Here is a 12,928-nt window from a genome sequence, read left to right as displayed (position 1 = left end):
ACTGATGCCCAAGTAGCAACAGCACTTGGCATTTTCTCTGCAAATTTTACATCAGTGTTTCTGTTCTTAGCAACTCATCTAGGAAAATGGCAGTGCTCAGAAATACAAAAACAATTATGTCCAGTAGGTGGTTCTATACATGGTCAACAAGAGAATTCTTTATAAAATTAGGTTAAAAATGCAAAATGTCTTGAAAATTACCCCCTGAAAGGTCAGCGTTTCCTGACATTGTAGACTATGATACTAGGCATTTGGGAGTGGCTACTATTTAATGAAGGTAGTAATTTTGTTTGTTGTTGTTCATTTGTAGGCAAAAATTGAACATGTGCAGAAAACTGGTTTCATCAAAGGACCAATCTTCAAAGGTGTTGCTTCTAGCCGATTTTTGCCCAAAGGCACGAAGACAAAAGTTAATTTGGAGGAACAAGGACGGCAGAAGGTGTCATTCAGCTTCAGCCTTACAAAAAAAACTTTGCAGAATAGATTTCTCACTGCACTTACCAATGAAAAGCAAAATGATACTCCAAACTCCCCAGGTACCCCTCTTCAAGTAGACTCAAACCCTAAAATTAAAATGGAAATTGGAGATACCTTATCTACTACAGAAGACTCTTCCCCACCAAAATCAAGAGTGGAATTGGGTAGAATTCATTTTAAGAAGCATCTGCTTCATGTGACATCCAGGCCACTGCTGGCTGCTACCACAGCAGTGGCATCTCTACCACCTCCAACAGTACTGTCACCAGCGGTCATAGCAGAATCAACTACAGACTCACCACCTTCATCCCCACCTCCACCACCTCCACCTCCTCAAGCCACAACACCCTCATCACCAGCACCAGTATCAGAGCCAGTGGCCATGCCACAAACACCAGGAACAGTACTGATGGCAGCACCAGTACCCTTACCAGTAGATGTAGCAGTTAGAACTCAGAAAGAACCACCAGTTAAAACTGTACCAGAACCTTTAGAAGAAGATATTAAGCAGGATTCTGTATCTAATAGCTTGGGAGAACACATAACTCAAAATGTGAAGGAGCAAGTAGATAATTCTCTGCAAAAAGAAGATTCCCATATTGGGAAAGAAGAAGAAATTCCAGATAGTTCTAAGATTAGCCTCAGCTCTAAAAGAACAGGTTCTAAGAAAAAATCTTTACAGTTTGAAGGCACATTTGGTTCAGAATCTGATGAGGATTCTGTGCGGACTTCCTCCAGTCAAAGATCGCATGATTTAAAATTTTCAAGTATTGAGAAGGAAAGAGATTTTAAAAAGTGCTCAGCACCTTTAAAAGGTGAAGATTTAGGGAAATCACGATCTAAAACAGAGAGAGATGATAAGTACTTTAGCTACTCAAAACTTGAAAGAGATACCCGGTATATATCTTCCCGATGTAGGTCAGAAAGAGAGCGAAGGCGGAGCAGATCTCGTTCTAGATCTGATAGAGGCTCTAGAACTAGTTTATCCTATTCTCGGTCAGAACGATCTCATTTTTATGATTCTGATCGACGCTATCATAGGAGTTCCCCTTATCGAGAGAGGACACGCTATTCTCGACCATATATAGATAATAGAGCACGGGAAAGTTCAGACTCTGAAGATGAGTATAAAAAGACATATTCAAGACGCACCTCATCTCATTCCTCCTCTTACAGAGACCTAAGGACATCCTCATCCTATTCTAAATTTGATCGGGACTGTAAAACTGAGACCCCTTACTTAGAGATGGAGAGAAGAGGAAAGTATTCTTCAAAACTAGAAAGAGACTCCAAAAGGACTTCAGACCATGAAGCAATAAAAAGATGTTCTCCCCCCAGTGAGCTGGGACTCCGAAGGGGGTCTTCATATGCCAAGCATGATAATAGTGCTTCCCGTTATAAATCTGCCCTTTCAAAACCTATATCTAAGTCTGATAAATTTAAAAATTCTTTCTGTTGTACAGAATTAAATGAGGAACGCAAACAGTCTCATTCTTTTAGTTTGCAGACTCCTTGTTCAAAAGCTAATGAATTAAGAACAAGTAATAAAACTTCTGAAAGAGAAAAGACTGGGTCACCATCTCCATCAAATCAATTAAATGATTCACCTACTTTAAAAAAGCTAGATGAATCACCTGTTAATTCTGAACTTATAGGACATGATAGCCATGATAGTATTAAAGAATTGGACTCTTTATCAAAGGGGAAGAATGATCAGTTAAGTTTTTGTCCCATTGAATTAAATGTAAATGGCTCTCCTGGGACAGAATCTGACGTTGTAACATTTTGCACTTCTAAAACTCATGCTATTTTGATGACTTCTGGTGAGAGTGGATCAGAGGTCTCCCCTTTGGTCAAAACATGTATGCTTTCCTCAAATGGATTTCAGAATATTAGTAGATGCAAAGAAAAAGACTTGGATGATAATTGCATGCAGCATAGTAAGACAAAAAGTCCTTTTAGGGAAATAGAACCTCTGGGGTTGCCACTAATGTCTTTGCCAGTTAAGACTATAGATTATTCCAAAATAGTTAAAGAGCCAGTTGACAAAGTTTCTTGCTGCAAAACCAAAGACTTGGATAGATACTGTGCTGTAACTGAGAATAACTCTTTGTGTTATCCTGAAGCTGAAAACATTGAGTCTTCAGTTTCAAAGATTTCTTCAAATAGTTTTGTGAATGTGCATTTAGAAACAAAAACAGTCATATGTGATAATAGAGATCTGACAGATTGTTCAAAATTCACATGTGAAGAATTTAATCAGAGCACTAGTTCAGCTTCAGCTAACCATTTTGATGATTTATATGAGCCCATAGGGAGTTCAGATATAGTTTCATCTTTTCAGAGTCTTCCACCAGGAATAAAATATGAGAACACATCTCCAGTTCTAGATGCAGCACTGAAGAGTAAAAAAAGCTCAGAGTTTCTTAACTATACAGAAAAAGAAACTGAAGTAGATAGTGCCTTTCCAGATTCAGGAAAGGGATTTGTTTCTTGGGAAAACAGGCATAATAATGGATTATCTGAGCAGTGTTTTCAGGAGGCTCAAGAAGAAGGGAATTCCGTATTGTCTGATAGAAGAGGACGACCAGAAATCTCTCTAGATGAAGAAGAACAAAGAGGACATACACATACTTCTGATGATTCAGAAGTTATATTTTCTTCTTACGATTTGAACTTAACCATGGAAGACAGTGATGGTATAACTTATACCTTAAAATGTGACAGTAGTGGTCCTGTTCCAGAAATTATCTCTAGTGTCCATGAAGATTTTTCTGCATCTTCAGAAAGCTCAAGTGATGAAAGTGATTCTGAAGATTCAGAATCTGATGACAGCAGTATCCCTAGAAACCGTCTCCAGTCTGTTGTTGTTGTGCCAAAGAATTCTACTTTACCGATGGAGGAAATGAGTCCTTGTTCTTCTCGGAGCAGTCAAAGTTACAGACATTATTCTGACCACTGGGAAGAAGAGAGATTAGAGTCAAGGAGACATTCATATGAGGAAAAATTCGAGAGTGTTAAAGGTTCTCAAAATGAAAAGTTCTTCCTTCATAAAGGAACAGAGAAGAATCCAGAAACTTCTTACACACAATTCAACAGAAAACAAGTAGATAATCACTTGCCTGAAATCACTCATCAGAGTGATGGAGTTGATAGTACAAGTCATACAGACATGAAATCTGACCCTCCAGGTCACCTTATTTCAGAGGAAAAAGTAAAAGCCAAACCATCTAGGCTACAAGACCTAACAATGTATTCTGATGATTTTGAAGATATTCCAAATAAGTCTCGACAACACATTTTTTCTAGCAGGCCAGATAGTAGTAGATTAGGAAAAACAGAGCTGAATTTTACATCCTATGATATGTCCTGCATGGATGGTTTGCACTCCTCTGAAGAGCTCAGAAATCTAGGGTGGGACTTCTCTCAGCAAGAAAGGCCATCTACCACATACCAACAACCTGACAGTAGCTATGGAGCCTGTGGTGCAGACAAGTATCAACACAGTGCCGAACAGTATGGTGGAACTTCTAATTACTGGCAAGACAATGGCTACTGGGATCCAAGATCAGCAGGTAGACCTCCTGGAACTGGGATTGCTTATGATCGAATTCAAGGGCAGGTACCAGATTCTCTAACGGATGACCGTGAAGAAGAGAGCTGGGATCAACAAGGTGGCTCCCACTTTTCAAACCAGTCCAGTAAGTTCCTCTCCCTTCTGAAGGACAAGGGGTCAGTTCAAACACATGAAATAAGTAGCAATTCCATCAAGGACTCTCTAACTGTGAATGAAAGAAAAGATTTTTCAAAAAATTTGGAAAAAAATGAAATCAAAGATAAAGGGCCTCTTAAAAAACGAAGGCAAGAATTGGAGAGTGATTCTGAAAGTGATAGTGAGCTACATGATAGAAAGAAAGTGAGAATGGAGACAGAGCATGGAGAGACTTCAGTGCCTACACACTCAGAGTTGATTGGGCCTTCCTGTGTTATGGATGACTTCAGGGACCCACAGCGATGGAAGGAATGTGCCAAGCAGGGAAAGATGCCTTGTTACTTTGATCTTATTGAAGAAAATGTTTATTTAACAGAAAGGTGAGTCTAATAATTTGATAAATTTTGCTTCTTTTGTGTCAAAACTTTTTTTTTTTTTTGGTTTTTCGAGATAGGGTCTCACTCTGGTCCAGGCTGACCTGGAATTAACTGTGTAGATTCAGGGTGGCCTTGAGCTCATGGCAATCCTCCTACCACTGCCTCCCAAGTGCTGGGATTAAAGGCGTGCGCCACCATGCCTGGCAAAATTAACTTTTTAATAATTTTGAACAAAACTGTGATAAAATGTAAAGTAAAAAAAATTAGGGGCTGGAGAGATGGCTTAGCTGTTAAGCACTTGCCTGTGAAGCCTAAGGACCCTGATTCGAGGCTTGTTTCCCCAGGACACACATTAGCCAGATGCACAAGAGGGTACACGTGTCTGGAGTTCATTTGCAGTGGCTGGAGGCCCTGGCTCACCCATTCTATTTCTATCTGTCTCTTTCTCTGTTGCTGTCAAATAAATTAAAATAAAAATTAAAAAATTAGTATTTTTACCTATTTGGATCTATTAATAGGAGATAACTCCTCTGCAACACTGTTTCCCCCACCTATTACTGGGATTACAGGTGCATGTCACCATGCCTGGCATTTATGTTCTCAGGTCCTCATACTTGCAAAGCAAGTCCTTTGCCCACTGAGCTGTTTCCCCAGCCCTAAACATATTCATAGTAGGTTAAATTTTACTATACCGTAATATAACAAATAATTTAGAAATGGCAAAACAGTTCATTTAATATTTCCAACATGTGAAGCTGGGTGAGGTGGCTCATGCCTATAATCCCAGTACTCAGGAGGCTGAGGTTGGTGAATTACTGAGTTTGAGGCCATCCTGGTCTAGAATAAGACCCTACCTCAAAAATTTAACAACAGGCTGGGTTTGGTGGCATACACCTTTAATTCTAGCACTTGAGAGGCAGGTGTAGGAGGATCACCATGAGTTTAAGGTCAGCTTGGGCTAGAGAGAGAACCCTACTTCAGGGGAAAGTAAAATAAAGAGTTATGAATGCACAAGGTATAATGGGAATAGGAGAAATGAAAATATAATGATAAGAGTTTCTCAGTCTTTTTAGCTTTTACCTCCATAGCAATCTCATTTTCTTTTTATTTATTTATTTATTTTTGAGGGGGGGGGGCGGTTTCGAGGTAGGATCTCACTCTAGCCCAGGCTGACCTGAAATTCCATATGTAGTCTCAGGGTGGCCTTGAACTAACAGTAATTCTCCTGTCTCCTGAGTGCAGGGATTAAAGGAGTGTACTACCATGCCCGGCTGCAATACCATCTTATTTTTTTTTTTAAAGTTTTAATGACTCTATTGGAAAATCCTTTTTAAAATACTTTACACCAAGAAAAAACTATGAAAGTACAGATTATCAGTTATTTAAAAATAAGACAAACATGCAAAGGCAGTATGTATCATACAACTGATTCCTAAATTCAGTACTTCTAAAACACAAAACAATGATCACTAGTACTAAAAGTGAGTTTATTGACACAAATTGATTTCAAGGTGGTCTACAACTCTTCAGTTTTGTTACTGAGCTTTTCAGTTTTATCCTATATCATAACTTTTTTTGATGTGTTTACTTCTTTTTTTTAATTTTTATTAACATTTTCCATGATTATAAAATATATCCCATGGTTTACTTCTTAAAGTATCCTTATTTCTTGCAATTAATGTTACCAACTATGGGAAGCTTCCCTAAGTCATAAAAATTCAGTATAGTTGCTCCTGGGGCAAGTTACCATTTGGGGTTATCTAAACTAAAACCCACATATTTAAAGGACACATTAATGGACATACTGGAGGTTGAAAGTAGGAAGACTAAAAAAAGAGAGTGTTATCGCTCACTTCAGACCTGTTAAAAAGAACCCTTTACTACTGCCAGAGAAGCAGTTTCTGCTCAACTACAGGTTGTTCCATTGCATACTATTTTGAAGAATGATAGACTTTTTACTAAGTTGCACAACCAAATAAGCAGATTCCTTTTTACTACCTATACTAAAAATACTAGAAATAAATTCTTATTTAGCAGCTTTGTTTAGGGAGAAGAAATAAAACCCACTTTGTTCCAAAATCAGAATGTTTACTCAGAGAGACTGACTCTAATATAGCTGGCTATATTCTATCCTCAAGCAATTATGAAGGTAGGCCTTCATGAACTCTAATGTAATTAATGCAAAAATGCCCTCATTTATCAACATACAATACCAAGTCAGCAAAACCAAAAAAGCACATACATAAGGAAAAAATTAGCTTGTTTGTATAAAGCAAGATGTATGTCTTCATATAAAGTAAGAAGACTATGTATGGGAATAAAAACTTCTGTGGAGATGATTTGGGTTTGTATGTAAGCCTGTTTAAACTATGATTGAATGATTGGAAATTTTCTTTTCCTAATATAATGCCCATTCACTAAAGCTTGTCCTAGTTTCTTACAACTATCTTATTTCCTTAGACTTGTGTACTGTACCTTCATTGTGCTGCCATTAATTTATAAGCTGGGTCTGCCCAAACTGCCTATAAAGCCTCTCTCAGAGATATACAGGATGCATTATAAACAGAGGCATCTTTTAGTAGAATTTTGCATTTCAAGACCGCATATAAGGAACCAGCAGTTGGTCCTCCAATGTAAATTCCTCTCATTTCACACTATCAAAGCAGCTGTGTGTTTTATTAACTCCTTCCTTCCTTACAAGAAACTCATTAGTTTTAACAATTTTGTTCAATTGTAGAACATTTCAATATTTACTAATTCCAAAGATCCGAACACCATGTAGTTGTGGCATCTTCGGAATAAGTACACTCAGGAGAGAAACTGTTTAGGATGAAGTGAGCTGTATCATGCTTCGTATAGAAACTTGTAAAAAATTTTCTGGACAATGTAAACTGTACTCCATAGTCCAGTTGTTCCCAATGCGTTAGGAGCCTTGCTTTCCCCTGGTCAGGAGTTTCAAAAGGTTCCTTTCACTGCATGCAAAAATACATACATGCTCAGATTATAATATTTGTTAAGGTCCAAACAGCAGGAACACTGAAGAAGGGAATACTGAGTAAGACAGTATGAAGCAACCCAACTCCAAATGTGTATGTTAGCCACATACCCTGGCTATTCATTATAGGGGTATTTGGATTCACCTCACTGTGGGCAACTCCAACATTCATGTTTGCTCTGCTGCCTAAGTCCTGGTGGCCCACATGTCAGAGGACCAGCCTGGAGATGATTGTGGAGCTGTTTCCTCACGACCGAATCCCACCTTAAATTTTGTTTGATTAATCTTTCTTCCAACCTTTCCTCCTCTCTTTTCCATTCCCTCTTTTTTAGGTAGGGTTTCACTCCAGCCCAGGCTGACTTGTAATTTATTGTGTAGTCTCAGGGTGACCTCGAACTCATAGTGATCCTCCTACCTCTGTCTCCTGAGTGTTGGGATGAAAGGCATGTAGCACCATTCCTGGCTCCCCCCCCCCTTTTTTTTTTTTGAGGTAGGGTCTCACTCTAGCTTAAGCTGATTTGGTAGCTTCTTTGTAGTTCCAGGCTGGCCTTGAACTCACAGTGATCTTTCTGCCTTTGCCTCCTGAGTCCTGGGATTAAAAATGTTTGCCACTGTACTTGGCCTTTTTTTCTTTTTGTGACAAGGCCTTTGACTATTGTGGAGTTCACAATATAGCCCTGGCTGGCCTTCAACTCAGTGACAGTCTTCCTGCTTCACACAGTCTCACTGAATCCAGAACTCATTAATTTGTCTAGACAAGCAAGCCAAAAATCCTGGGGATTTTCCTGTCTGCCTGCCCACTGAGCACTTAGGTTTGTGCTGGGGATCTAGACTCAGGTCCTCGTGCTTGTGTGTCAGTCACTTCACTGACTGATGCATTTCTGCAGCACCTCCTCCTCACTAGCCCAGGCTGACCTTTGACTCATGGTGATCCTCCTACCTCTGTGTTCCCAGTGCCGAGATTAAAGGTGTGCGCCAGCCGTTTTTTTTTTTTTTTTTTTCTTTTCTTCCAGCCATTTTTTACTGCTAGTATAGGCCACAGGCTGGGCTTGCCTTGAACTCCCTATGTAGCATTTACTTCTTTTTCTTCCTTTATTTTATTTTTAATTAATTTTTTTTCAAGTTAAGAGTCTTTTTAAATATTTATTTTTATTTATTTGAGAAAGATGGTGGGGAGAGAGAGAATGGGTGCGCCAGGGCCTTCAGCTGTGGAGATGAAATGAACTCCAGACTCATGTACCACTTTATCCATCTGGGTTATGAGGGTCCTGGGGAATTGAATGTGGGTCCTTTGGCTTTGCAGGAACTGCTAAGCCATCTCTCCAGTCCTCCTCTATTTTTTATTATTGACACCTTCCATAATTATAAACAGTAAATCATGATAATTATCTCCCTCCCTCCCTCACTTTCCCCTTCACAAGTCCACTCCTTTACTTCCCTTTGTTTTCTTCCTTTGAATGGTTTACTTATAGGCATCACTAAATGTGAAATTAATGTGATTTAGCACATATCGAATATACTATACCATCTTGAGATTTATTTAACCAATTTATGAAATTTTACCCAATAGAAAGAAAAATAAATCACATCGGGATATTAAGCGAATGCAGTGTGAGTGTACACCTCTTTCCAAAGATGAAAGAGCTCAAGGTGAAATAGCATGTGGAGAAGATTGTCTTAATCGTCTTCTTATGATTGAATGGTAAGTAGTTTAAAATGCTATGCTTTTACTCAACTTTTAAATGTCTAAATATTAAATAAAAGAAGGGCTTGGAAGATGGCTCAGCAGTTAAAGGAAATTGCTTGCAAGCCTGTCAATATTAGTTTGTACATGTATAAAACTAATATTTTTCTTCAAGTGCATTATGTTTTCTGTTTATAGTTAAGCTACAGCTGTTGATCTTCTACTGATAGACATTTGATTTACATTATTCTTTGTTTGTTTGTTTTCTTTTCAAGAGAGAGACTCACTCTAGCTCAGGCTGACCTGGAATTCACTATGTAGTCTCAGGGTGGCCTCAAACTCACAGTGATCCTCCTACCTATGCCTCCTGAGTGCTGGGATGAAAGGTGTGCACCACACCCAGCTGTATTATTCTTAAAATAATAAGCATGTCTACACTAAAAATAATGATTTCTTTAACCAGCCTGTGAAATGAAAAGCTCAAGCCAGTTTTTATTTATTTTTTGTTTTTCGAGGTAAGGTCTTGCTAGTTCAGGCTGACCTGGAATTCGTTGTATAGTTTCAGGTCTCAAACGCAATACCCTCCTGCTATTGTTTTGTAAAATATTTTATTTTATTTAATTATGAGAGAATGAGAATGATGTTCCAGGGCTTTCAACAAGTGGAAATGAGCTCCAGATACATGCACCACCTGTACATCTAGCTTTATGTAGGCCCTGTGGAAGTACCCTAGCCTCTGAGCCATCTCTCCAGCCCTGCTTTCTAATTTTAAAATATTTGGTTTCTGTTTACTTGAGATAGGGAGAGACCGGTCACGCCAGGGCCTTCAGCCACTGTAGATGTACTCCAGACACATGCACTACCTTGTGCATCTGGCTTACTTGGGTTCTAGGGAATTAAGCCTGGGTCCTTCAGCTCTGCATGCAAGAGCCTTATCTCCTAAACCCTCTCTTCAGTCTTGATCCTGTTTTTTTTATTTTTAATTTTTAAATTTTTTTTTTTTTTGGTTTTTTGAGGTAGGGTCTCACTGAAGCACAGGCTGACCTGGAATTCATTATGTAATCTCAGGGTGGCCTCGAACTCATGGTGATCCTCCTACTTCTGTCTCCCAAGTGCTGGGATTAAAGGCGTGTGCCACCACACCCAGCTTTTTTTTAAATTAAAAAAAAATATTTACTTATTTGAGAGTGACAGACACAGAGAGAAAGGCAGAGAGAGAGAGAGAGAGTGTGAGAGAGATAGAGAATGGGTGCTCCAGGGCCTCCAGCTATTGCAAATGAACTCCAGACGTGTGTGCCCCCATGTACCTCTGGCTGATGTGGGTCCTGGGGAATGGAGCCTCAAACTGGGGTCATTAGGCTTCACAGGCAAGCACTTAACTGCTAAGCCATCTCTCTAGCCCGTTTTTTTTTTTTTTAATTGTTTTAATGAATTTTTTTTTGTTTGAGGTAGAGTTTCACTCTAGTTCAAGCCAACCTGAAATTCACTATATAGTCTCAGGGTGGCCTTTAACTCATGGCTATCTTCCTACCTCAGCCTCTCAAGTGCTGGGAGTAAAGACGTGTGCTACCACACCTTCCTTAAATCTTGAGATTTTTAGTGAGGTCTGGGATTATGGCTCAGGTGATACAGTGCTTGCTATGCAAGAATGAGGACCTGAATTTAGATCCCCAGTACCCATACAAATGCCTAAATGCCAGGTGAGGGCAGGAATTTATAATCCTAGTCATGGGGGTGGAAACAGAAAGAACCCCAGGGCTAGGTAGTTAGCTTACATAGCTGCATTGGTAAACTGTGCGTTTAGTGAGAGACCCTGTCTCAATATATAAGGTGGAAGGCAATTGAGGAAGAGAAGTGTCGACCTCTCATGCATGCATGCGTAGTTGTACACATGTAATCATACCAAAAACCTCTAGTGAATATTTTTATTAATGTAACTCTGATATCCATTGGAGGAGAGGCTTGTTACACATTATTATTGTATTTATTTTAAATAGTGCTGTGTTTTACAATGACTTTGGTTTATCTGAATTATAAATCAAGTAGTTAGACGTATTCAAAAGACTAAATCAAGCCATGTATGGCAGTGCATGCCTTTAATCCCAGCATTCGGTAGGCAGAGGTAGGAGGATCATTGTGAGTTCAAGGCCAGCCTGAGAGTACATGTTGAATTCCAGGTCAGACTGGGCTAGAATGAGACGCTACTTCATTAAAAAAAAAAAAAAAAAAAAAAAAAAAAAAAAAAAAAAAAGATTAATTAGAGGACTGGAGAGATGGCTTAACGGCTAAGGTGCTAGTCTGCAAAGCCTAAGGACCCAGGTTTATATCCACTGCCACTTGCTTAGAGGCCCTAGCTCACCCATTCTTTCTCTTTCTCTGCTGCTTTCTCTTTAATAAATAAATCAATGCGTTTTTTGTTTCACTTATTTATTTATTTTTTATTTTTGGTTGTTTTTGAGATAGGGTCTCGCTCTAGCTCAGGCTGATCTGGAACTCACGATATAGTTTTAGGGTGCATTGAAGTCAACAGCGATCCTCCTTACTCACCTCCCAAGTGCTGTAATTAAAAGCATGTACCACTATGCCTGGCTTAATTTTTTTTTTTTTTTTTTTTTTTGGTTTTGTTTTTCAAGGTAGATCTCGCCTTAATGCAAGTTGGCTTGGAATTCGCTATGTAGTGTCAGGGTGGCCTCAAACTCATGGCTGTCCTCCTACCTCTGCCTCCCAAGTGCTGAGATTAAAGGTGTGTGCCACCATGCCCATCTTTTTGAATGTTTTAAAAAAGACTAATTAGTGATGATTTGAGTGAAATATAAGCAAATATAAGGAGTGGAGAGATTGCTTAGTGGTTAAAGCTCAGGAGTGGAAAGATAGTTTATGCATCTGGAGTTCTTTTGCAGTGGCTAGAGGCCCTGGTAAACTCATTTTCTCCCTCTTTAATAAATAAATATAAATATAGTCTGGCGAAAGTGCTGCACAGCTTTAATCCCAGCACTTGGGAGGCAGAGGTAGGAGGATTGCCATGAGTTTGAGGCCATCCTAAGACTACATAGTGAATTCCAGGTCAGCCTGGGCTAAGGTGAGACCCTACCTCGAAAAACCAAAAAAGAAAAAAAAAATAGTATATAAAATGTAAAAATATGTAAGCTTAGGTTGGAGGGTTGGCTTAGTGGTTAAGACACTTGCCTTCAAAGCCAAAGGACTCAGGTTCGATACCCCATTATCTTCATAAGCCAGATGCACAAGGTGGCACATTCTTCTAGAATTCTTTTGTAGCTGCTGAAGGCCCTGGTATGCCCATTCTCTCTTTCTTTTTCTATGTCTGCTTCTTTGTCTCTCTCAAATAAATAAGTAAAATATTTATAAAATTATGTAAGCTTAAAATAACAATATGGCCAGGCATGGTGGTGCATGCTTTTAATCCCAGTACTTGGGTGGCAGAGGTAGGAAGATTACCATGATTTTGAGGCCAGCCTGGGAATACAGAGTGAGTTTCAGGTCATCAGGTCATCCTGAACTAGTGTGTTGCCCTACCTTGTAAGAAAGAAAACAAACACAAGGGCTGGAGAGATGGCTTAGCAATTGAGCGCTTGCCTGTGAAGTGTAAGGACCCCGGTTTGAGGCTTGATTCTTCAGGACCCACGTTAGCCAGATGCACAAGGGGGCGCATGCGTCTGGAGTTT

At 39.3% G+C, this 12,928-nt stretch overlaps 1 protein-coding gene and 1 pseudogene across 3 annotated transcripts in view; one reads left to right on the top strand and one right to left on the bottom strand.

Moving 5' to 3' along the window:
• The window catches only part of Setd2 (SET domain containing 2, histone lysine methyltransferase), a 135,906-nt gene that overhangs the window by 20,638 nt on the left and 102,340 nt on the right, over positions 1–12,928 (top strand). For all 3 annotated transcript variants that reach the window (XM_004662037.3, XM_045136808.1, XM_045136809.1), the window contains exons 3-4: positions 311–4,569; positions 9,132–9,263. In XM_004662037.3, the coding sequence (XP_004662094.1) occupies positions 311–4,569; positions 9,132–9,263 (4,391 nt within the window). The remainder of the gene's footprint in view (positions 1–310; positions 4,570–9,131; positions 9,264–12,928) is intronic.
• On the bottom strand, positions 7,310–7,747 carry LOC101596535 (annotated as a pseudogene).

Source organism: Jaculus jaculus, chromosome 17 (assembly GCF_020740685.1).
Source record: "Jaculus jaculus isolate mJacJac1 chromosome 17, mJacJac1.mat.Y.cur, whole genome shotgun sequence".
Classification (NCBI taxonomy): domain Eukaryota; kingdom Metazoa; phylum Chordata; class Mammalia; order Rodentia; family Dipodidae; genus Jaculus; species Jaculus jaculus.
Note: the sequence above shows the minus strand (reverse complement) of the source record. Positions and strands in the feature narration are given on the sequence as shown.